General features: G+C 46.7%; 1 protein-coding gene across 1 annotated transcript; it reads left to right on the top strand.

Annotated features, from left to right (window-relative positions):
• Positions 1-4,975: 4,975 nt before the first annotated feature.
• On the top strand, positions 4,976-5,368 carry LOC136452695 (uncharacterized). Its single transcript, XM_066453288.1, has one exon. It carries the CDS (start codon positions 4,976-4,978, stop codon positions 5,366-5,368), a length of 393 nt encoding a protein of 130 aa, XP_066309385.1.
• Positions 5,369-10,162: the final 4,794 nt, after the last annotated feature.

Here is a 10,162-nt window from a genome sequence, read left to right as displayed (position 1 = left end):
AAGTAATATCATTGGCCAAGAACATGTGCTCACTTTTTAAAATAAATAAGCATTCATCGTTGGCTAAGAACATGTGCTCAGTTTTCATAGTAAGCAATCATCATCGGCTAGTGACATGGGCTCAATAGAAAAATCGTTACCACTAGTTCCTTGCAAAAAAAGTCATAGGGCTTTTAGAAGTTCTGCAGGCAAGGAAAGGTAAAGGTAGATCTGCACATGAGGAAAAGAAATTAGTATGACAAGTAGGCAGATCCAATCTGGGGAAACAAGAACAGATCAAAACCTTAGGGGGGGAACTTGCCTTTTCACCTCCAACGAAGTCACCAGCACAAATCGAACCCTACAAATGCTCAAATACATTAGGAACCCAACAAAACTGATTGGGAAAGGGAGCAACACTAGATCTACGAGGGATTATAGGTTACCTGCTCTCTTTGCCATGAAACCCTGATGAATCAAACCTCAAACCTATGAAAAATGAAGAGAGGGAGAAGAGAAAGGTCAGCATAGATTGAATCGAGCCTCAAACACCATGGATCTAGAGCAAGAGGAAGGGAGGATGCATCACCTGCTAGCACCAGTCGGATCTGGATGACCAGGAAGAGGAAGACGAGGAAGTGAGAGAGCTCAGAGCGGAGAGGTAGAGGGTGAGTGCAAGGGAGAGAATGGGGAGAGGGGAGGCGGCAGTGAGGATTATAAAGTGGAAGGATGGCACGAAAGGGGCGGCGGTAACCCTAGCTTCCCACGCATGCGCCTCCATCTACCGCCTGCATCCAGAGAGCCAATTTTTCTAGCCGCTGAACGCTCGCTGTCGGGGACCTAATACCGAGGTACCCCAGGAGGTGGAACTAATAACCATCGAACGTTAAAAACTTCTGGATGGACAAGGGCGTCACTGTGTTTCTTGCCCAAATGATGGGAGTTTGGTTCCGCCTCGCCCGATGCCCATGGGCCAGCTCCGCCTCGCCTAATGCCTGTGGGCCAGCTCTACCTCGCCCAAGGGCTAAGGGCTAGACTCTGCCTCACCCAACCACCAAGGGTTGGGCTCGGTCTTGTCCGACAAATAAAAGCTAGGCTCCACCTCGCCCAATGTTTGAGGGCAGACCTCACCTCGCCCGATGTCCAAAGACTAGTTCCATCTCACCTGATGACCTCTCCTCGCTCCCTCATGATGATAGGTACAAGGTAAGCCAAAACATCACCGCCGTGACGGCCTTGCTACACGGCCTTCCAGAGGCCGCGACGTCCAAGGATCGCTGGGCCCTCTGAGAAATTCGCACGTTTCTCGAGTGTGCGGCGGCGTAGCAAGCGGAAAGCTCGTTGTCTCGGTGACGCGAGCCTGATGCCAGCCAACACACACCTTTAGTGTGCCCCACCAAAGACGCGTCCGTTCACCAGACACCGCCAGGCGGCAGGCAGCACACCACTGTCCTGGCAGATCAATGTCTTGGCCACAACCGCGACATGCGCAGCACCATTGACGCCCATAGGCGCACCCACGGTGACGCAAGGGAAGGAGCCCACTGTGGCTATTAGCCTCGATGCAGTGGACACTACGATAGTGGCGAGGACCAGAGCCCAAGCCCTGGCCTGCCAGGCCCTCAGGCCTTCGGCCGACACATCCTCAACGCCGCTTTCCCACCAAGGTACCAACCGCCTACCAATATCCCTAAATATTCTAGGGAAACAAACCCTAGGCTTTCGCTCAAAGACTATCGGCTTACCTGTCAAGCCGGTGGTGCGAGTGATGATGATTTCATTATTCAAAATCTCCTGCTATTCTTGGGCGATTTAGCATGAGCGTAGTTGGAGCACCTACTGTCCAATGCCATTCAAAGTTGGGCAGATATGATGGAGATCTTTGTGGGGAACTTCCAGGGCATGTACAAATGCCCTAGAAACCCATGGGACCTCAAGAACTGCTGCTAAAAGGCTGATGAAAGCCTCTACGGGTACATCCGGTGCTTCTCCCTACAGTGCAATGAGCTCCCTAACGTCGCCGATGTCGACGTGATAGGAGCCTTCTTATCCGGGACAACCTGTGAGTCTTTGGTTCATAAGCTAGGGCACAGGGGCCCATGGACCACCAAGAAACTCTTGGACATCACCACCAGCCACGCCTCAGGAGAGGAGGCGGTCGAAGCCATCTTCAATCGTTCCGATGGCAAGACGAGGCGGGATGAGGGTGCCGATGAAGGCACCTCCAACCATCCTGCCAAAAGAAAGAATAAGAAGCAATGGTGTGACAACTCGCTCAAGGCTGCTACCAACCGCAAGGGTGGCCAAAAGCCCATAGAGGGCACTCCGAACCACTTTGAGAAAATGCTCGAGGGGCCATGCCCAAACCATGCTTTCCTAGCCAAGCATCTATACAAGGATTGTGGCCTCATGCGCTGTCTAGAGGCCTCAACAAAGGGGAGCAGGGGAAGGAACCTGCCCCCACCACAAACAACGTCGAGGAGAAGGACGATGCCTTCCCAATGCCGAATGGCGCCCTCATGATCTTCGGAGGATCAGCGGCCTATGACTCCAAACGCTGCTAGAAGGTCACATGCCGCGATGTCTATACGGCTAGACCAACCACGCCTGCCTTCCTCTAGTGGTTAGAATTCGCCATAACCTTTGACTAGACCGATCATCCGGATGTCGTCCCACACCCGAGAAGGTACCCGCTTGTTGTCAATCCGATCGTCAGCCCAAAGCGACTCATGAAAGTACTGATGGACGGAGGCAGCGGCCTCAACATCATGTATGCCAACATGCTCGACGAGATGGGCATCGACCGAATGAACCTCCACCCTATTCGAGTGCCTTTCCATGGCGCCATGCCTGGCAGACAGGCCGTACCACTAGGACAGATCGATCTGCCTATCACTTTTGGGGATCTGTCCAATTACAAGACTAAAACCCTCACCTTCGACGTGGTAGGGTTCCCCAAAACCTTCCACGCCATCCTAGGACGATCATGTTATGCGAAGTTCATGGCCATCCCCAACTATACATATCTTAAGCTAAATATGCTGGGTCCCCGTGGGGTCATCACCATCAACACCTCCTTCCAGCGCGCTCATGAGGCGAAGTCGAATGTTGTGGCCACGCCACCGCAGTCATCGCCTCCAAGGAACTCGCCACCCTTAGGGAGGAGGTTGCCGAAAAAATGTCTGACACCAAGAAATCAACCGGGTCGTTCGAATCGGCGGAAGGGTCCAAGGAGGTCCTCGTGGACCCCAGCGGCTCTGATGGCAAAAAGGTCCACATCGGTACCACGCTCTCCTCTGAATAGGAAACCACGCTCGTTGACTTCCTCCGTGATAACAAAGACATCTTTACGTGGAAACCCTCAGATATGCCAGGCATCCTGAGGGAGGTCGCTGAGCATACCTTGAAAATCCACCCAGGTTCCAAGCCGGTGAAGCAATGCTTGTGCCGCTTCGATGAGGAAAAGCACAGGACCATCGATGAAGAGATAGCAAAACTATTGGCCGTTGGGTTCATCAAGGAAGTACACCACCCAGAGTGGTTAGCAAATCCCCTTCTTATGCAAAAGAAGAGTGGGAAATGGAGGATGTGTGTCGACTACACGGGCCTCAATAAGGCATGCCCAAAGGACCCATTTCCTTTGCCACGCATAGACCAAATAGTCGATTCTACCTCAGGGTGTGAAACCCTCTACTTCCTTAACGCATACTCCGGCTACCACCAGATCATGATGAAAGAGTCCGACTAGCTCGTGATGTCTTTTATCACCCCCTTTGGATTGTTCTGCTACATTTCAATGCCATTTGATCTGAAGAACGCTGGGGCAACTTACCAGCGTTGTATGCTCAACTGCTTCGGGGACCTCATTGAGTGGACCGTTGAGGCCTACGTCGACGACATCATAGTTAAGTCCAAATGGGCTGACCACCTTGTCGCCAACCTTGAACAAACCTTTACGAGACTCCGGGCAAATGGCATCAAACTCAATCCCAAAAAGTGTGTTTTTGGGGTCCCTAGGGGCATGCTGCTCGGCTTCATTGTCTCCAAGCACGACATCGAAGCCAACCCAGAGAAAATCTCAGCCATCACAAGGATGGGCCCGATCCAGAACATAAAAGGGGGTTTAGCAGATCGTAGGGTGCCTCGCCGCCCTTAGCCGATTCATTTTGCGCCTCGGCGAATGAGGACTCCCCCTTTATCGACTTCTGAAGAAAGCCGACCGCTTTGAGTGGACAGCCGAGGCCCAAGAGGCGCTTGACATGGTCAAACTACTTCTAACAAAACCCCCGGTCCTGGTTCCTCCAAGCAACGGAGAATCTCTCCTGTTGTACATAGCGGCCACCACGCAAGTGGCCAGCGCCGCCTTAGTAGTAGAGCGGGAAGAAGAGGGGCATGCCTTCAAGGTCTAGTGCCCTGTATATTTCATCAGCGAGGTACTATCTGACTCCAAAACCTGCTACTCTCAAATCCAAAAACTCCTCTACACCATCCTTATCACTAAGAGGAAGCTACGCCACTACTTCGAGTCACACCCTATGACAGTCGTGACGTTGTTCCCCCTCGGTGAGGTCATCCATGACCAAGATGCCACAGGAAGAACCACAAAGTGGGCACTCAAGCTAACAGATCAAGGCATTACTTATGCCCCCGAATGGTGATCAAATCCTAGGTGCTGGCTAACTTCATCGTGGAGTGGACCGAGGTCCAGATGCCACCAGCAGTCATCGATCAAGAGTACTGGACGATGTACTTTGATTTATCGCAGATGAAAAAGGGTGTCGGCGTGGGACTAGTCTTCGTATCACCCCTTGGGGTCTGCATGAGGTACATGGTTTGGCTCCATTTCCCCTCATCAAACAATATCGCCGAATACGAAGCGCTGATCAATGGCCTATGAATCGCCATCGAGCTAGGCATTCGATGCCTCAACATCAGGGGTGACTCCTAGCTAGTCGTTGACCAGGTCATAAAGGAGTCGAGCTACCATGACGCCAAGATGGTGGTGTACTACCAAGAAGTCCAACAGTTGGAGGATAGATTCGATGGCCTTGAACTCAATCACATCCCAAGGTGCCTCAATAAAGTAGCTGACGCGCTCGCGAAAGCAGCATTCGACCAAGAGCTAGTGCCGACGGGTGTCTTCGCCAGCGATCAACATAAGCCCTCAGTGTGCTATGAGGGGTCCGAACAGGCTGATGATGGCTCATCTGATCTGGCCCTGGGGGTCGACCCACCGACTGCTCCGCCCGACCCTGAGGTCATGGAGCTTAAAGATGATCCAGCAGCAGAGCTCGACCCTCTCAATGACTGGAGAAGGCTTTACCTCGACTACCTCCTCCACGACACACTACCGGTGGACAAGATGGGAGCCCGATGGCTCACACATTGAGCCAAGTTCTTCGTTCTTGTAGAAGGTGAACTCTACAAACGAAGCCACATCGGGATCCTACAGCTCTGCATCCCCAGCGAATAGGGAAGGCTTCTACTGAGCGACATCCACGGTGAGGTCTATGGTCACCATGCCACACCGAGGACCTTGGTTGGAAACGCATTCCAATAGGGCTTCTACTGGCCCACCGCAATAGCTAACGCCGAGCAAATTGTATGCACCTGCGAAGGGTGTTAGTACTACGCTCAACAGACTCACCTCCTGGCCTAGGCACTCTAGATTATCCCCATCATGTGGCTTTGTGGCAGAACCTCCTAAATTATAGGGCCCACATGCACCTATCACTATCCAATGACCTCTGACGACTATGCATATGTTCTCAATAACTTAAGAAGAATGTTGGGTGTCCCCAGAGAACCCTGAATCACCCACGATTTTCCGAGCAAGATCCCATTACAGAGTCATTGCAGTAATACAACATTTATTCAAATATCTACATCAGAGTAAAATAACATAAGTCTTACAATAACTTAATTTACAAAATAGTTGTTTCACAAACTAAGTACGATTATTATTACAAACCATAGTAGTGGAGTGGCGTAATTAACATAAACATAACACACAAAGAAAGTGCCCTACCCAAGGGCCACACATTTATTTATCATCATCGACCTAAACAACAGTCATGCAGCACGGTCCAAGACAGACCTGCCCATGAGGCTCACCTACAACAAGGGTTAACAAACACTAAGTACAAAAGTACTCAACAAGACTTAACTAAAATATAAATGGAGTATACTAAGAATGCAGGCTCGGGGATTCAAGGTAGGGCTTTAGCAAGACTCGAAGTTCATTTGCGTAAAAGCTCTTTAAACAGATTCATTCAACATTTAATTCTTCATAAAGACCATATATGAATCTGCCATGATCCGTAATGAGATCATGAACTTCATATTAAAACTCTTTCTTAAATCTTCCTCAAGTTTCATTTATTAACTACGATGATGAACAGTGAGTTGAGTCTCCATAACTGAGGAGCAACGACGATTTGAACCAATTAAAACCCAGCTAGGGATTCCTAGCCACACGACATATGTAGGTCCCCGACCTCCATATACCAACCTACCCTTAGATCCTCTAAAACAAGAATGGGTCTGCGCCACCCGATAATATAGTTTTCCACCATTCCAGCCCATGGCCACATGGGTACACGCTACTCTCGCCATCTCTCCACTCCCAGTGCACGAGTAGCCATTCTCGTAATAGAATAGCCAAGTTAAGGCTTATCGGAGTATGTGATCAGTCCTATAAAGTCTAACCTCATGCAATTCAACAACGGACGTGTCTTAATCGACTCAGGCGAAAAGAACCCGCTCACAAGACCTCCATGTCTTGTGGCTCCCATACACCGAGTCTGCCCGATCTAGATTTATTACTCCACATGCTCATATCTCATGATCATATAAATAACCAGTCGTATCCAAAAAACCATTTATATCTCGCAGGTGACCGGTGATCACCTGACTTGTACCGTTCTAAGCATGGCTAAGCATAAATAAGTATTCTCGAATTGAAATAGGTAACAAGGTTGATATTAAAAAACAAGGTTGGTAATGCACCAATTAGGTTTTCATTCAACTCCTAACCACTTAATGCAGTATTGAAAAGCAAAAGAGATAAAAACTTATAAAATACAAGGTAAGTTTAAATGCATCCGGGGCTTGCCTTGGTTGTCGAAAAAGTCGGGTTCCGAAGTCGTTCCACAATTATCAAATCCGACCTCAACAGACGGATTAACCTCCTCCTCAACCTGATTCACTACCACGTTCTCACTTTCATTCACTACACATAGTAACAATGCCATGTTTAATATGATGCGCGATACGAAATATGATGCTTGACAATGGATGCAAAAATTAACAACTTGAATACAACTTTCCTTCGCGGTACAGTTGCAAAACCAACAACTACTAAACATTTCCAAAAACTCAAACACTTACTTTAAGTATCAAGAATTATTTTATACTAATGACCCAAGGTCATCACTAAATCCAAAATTCAAACAAAACCTAAATTATTAAGGTTTACTATTTGCTTTTATGAATTAATTATTTAATTAAAAGATATGAAATAAATCAACTTTCTCCAAATGAGCTCAAAATTTTTATGAAGGCTTATCACATGATAACTAAGTGTCAAAACAATTTTTATAATTTTTGGATTAATAATAAAGCCTATAAAAATCATGGAAACTCATTTATTAATTAATTAGAGCAATTTTTATCACATTTAAAATGTACTAAAAATCAACATTTCATATTTTTCCTAAATATTTTACATCCTAGAGAGGTCACACACAAATTTTCATAATTTTGGGAGCTCTAATTAATTCTATACAAAAATAACAAAAACCTAACCTATTCATTCATTTCTGAAAAAGAAAAATTCCATTTTCACATAAACAACCGCTGATAGGGTGACCCCACCTGTCAGCGTCGTCTTCCCATGCTCAACCGCGATGACCATGGTTTGACCGCAGGTAGTTCACCACTGGTGAGGTCTCCGACCATGGCCAATGCACTACCATGTTGCCCACATCACAGCGCGTCGATCGGTGGCACTAACTAGACTAATCACGGTGAGGTACGAGCTTGACGCCGGCCATGGCGGCCATGACGGTGCATCTATGCTATGCTGGCGAAACAAGGCTGGTAGCGGTTAATTGAAAGGTCCAAGAAGCACCAGGAGCTCACCCCGAACGCGTTGGAGTCGATGGCCGAGCCGGAGGAGCAACAGAAAGGTGGGTCAGCGAGCAGAGCAGTCACGGCGGAGCAGGCTATCGTCGACGGCGATGTTCCAGTGGCTGCGGTGGATGAAATGATCAAGCAACAAGGCACAAAGCACCATGGCAACATGGAGAAAATGGAACAACACTTCACAAGGACAGAGGCTCACCATAGAGCTCTAACCACGGTGAAGCGGGGTCACCAGTGACGCTACCAGCCGCGAGGAAGAAAGGCATCGAGCGACGTTTCCCGGTGAAGTCAAGCTACAAGGGTGGGTCAGCTAGGTGCGCAAGGAGCAAGTAGAGCTATGATGGCTTTGCTACGACTAGAATAGCGCTACGGCGACAGAGCTATGGCGGCGGCGCCAGGAAAAATAGAGGAGAGGAAAAGAGAAGAACGACGACGGCACAAGCTTTGTAGAGCGGCCAGGAAGCAAGGAGATGACATGCAGTAGCTTGCTCGTGCCAGTACAAAGTCAGAGAAGGCCACAGGCGTGCCTGGAACGCTTAAGAAGGTCGTCGGCGGTGACAGCTGCCTGCTGGTATGTTCCAACTAATTACCGAATTGCCACTCATCTAATTTCTTCAAATTACTCCCAAATTTGTATAGTAACTCAAAAATCTCCAAAAATAAAAGTTGTTCCAAATTCAAAGTTCTACAACTTTTCTTTAATAACCATACCCAAATTATGTCTACATTTTGAAATGCATGTTTAAATTCAAAAGGGGACACTTTAAGTACATTTTGCCTTTTCAAATTACTTCAAAATTTATATAACAACTTTGAAAACTCCAAAAACAAACTTTGTACAACTTGACAAGCTCTACACTTTTGCTTTTAGGCTCAACCCCAAAATGTGCTTAGATTTTGAATTAGGTTTTTAGAGTAGAATTTAAACACTGAAAATCAGGGTTTTCGGAAATTTCAAAGCAGTACAAAGATTTTGAACTTGATTCAAACCATACAAGTCAACACATATCCATAAATGTAAACTTGTTTTAATGTATGCATATCAAAATTTTTACTAACACTAAAATGCGGTGCAATACATATGATGACATGGCAGGTTTTAGTATTTAAACACCCAAGGTGTTACAATCCTTCCCCCTAAAAGAAATCACATCCTGAGATTTAAAGTCCGAGGGTAAGTAATGGAAAAGGAAATGTGTCGAGCGAACACATTCAAAACCTATCCATAAAACAGCTAAGGTCTCTTTACAAAACATGATTTGTAACGACAGAGTACAACTAACATTATTCTATATTAACGCAAGAAACTCCAGAAACTTTTCTAGCAAGAAATCTTCAGATTCCCAAGTAGCTTCTTCTTCGGAATATTGATTTCATTGTATCTTGTAGAATTTGATTGTTCTCCTTCATGTGACACGGTCTTTCCGATCCAGAACTCGGATAGGATATTCAGAATAGGTCAAATCAGGTTCAAGTTCCACTCCTTCAACCTCAATATTCTGCTCAGGCACTCGAATACACTTCTTTAATTGTGAAACATGGAACACATCATGCACAGCTGAGAGATGTTCTGGTAACTTGAAGCATATGCCACCTTTCCATACCTTTCCAATATTTGAAATGGTCCAATATAACGAGGTGACAACTTGCCTTTAACACCAAAATGGGTAACTCCCTTCATTGGTGATACCTTCAGATATACAAAATCTCCCTTGTTAAACACCAATGGCCTATGTCGTCTATCTACATAACTCTTTTGTCGGGACTGAGCTATCTTCAAATTACTTTATATCTGCCTAACCTTCTCTTCTATTTTTTTTCACCAGGTCAACTCCAAAGAACCATCTTTCCCCAGGTTTAGACCAATTTAGTGATGTTCTGCATCTATGACCATAAAGTGCTTCAAATGGAGCCATTCTAATGCTCTCTTGATAACTATTGTTGTATGAGAATTCAGCCAAAGGCAAACATTTATCCCACTTATTGGAATAGTTAAGGACATAACACCTTAACAAATCTTCAAGTACTTGATTTACTC

This window comes from Miscanthus floridulus, chromosome 1, assembly GCF_019320115.1.
Source record: "Miscanthus floridulus cultivar M001 chromosome 1, ASM1932011v1, whole genome shotgun sequence".
Classification (NCBI taxonomy): Eukaryota; Viridiplantae; Streptophyta; class Magnoliopsida; order Poales; family Poaceae; genus Miscanthus; species Miscanthus floridulus.
The sequence above is the reverse complement of the archived record's forward strand: the minus strand, read 5'-3'. Positions and strand labels throughout refer to the sequence as shown.

Bases quoted from the DNA above. Each gene is read 5' to 3' on its own strand.
- LOC136452695 (XM_066453288.1), top strand. From the start codon at position 4,976: ATGGTGGTGTACTACCAAGAAGTCCAACAGTTGGAGGATAGATTCGAT.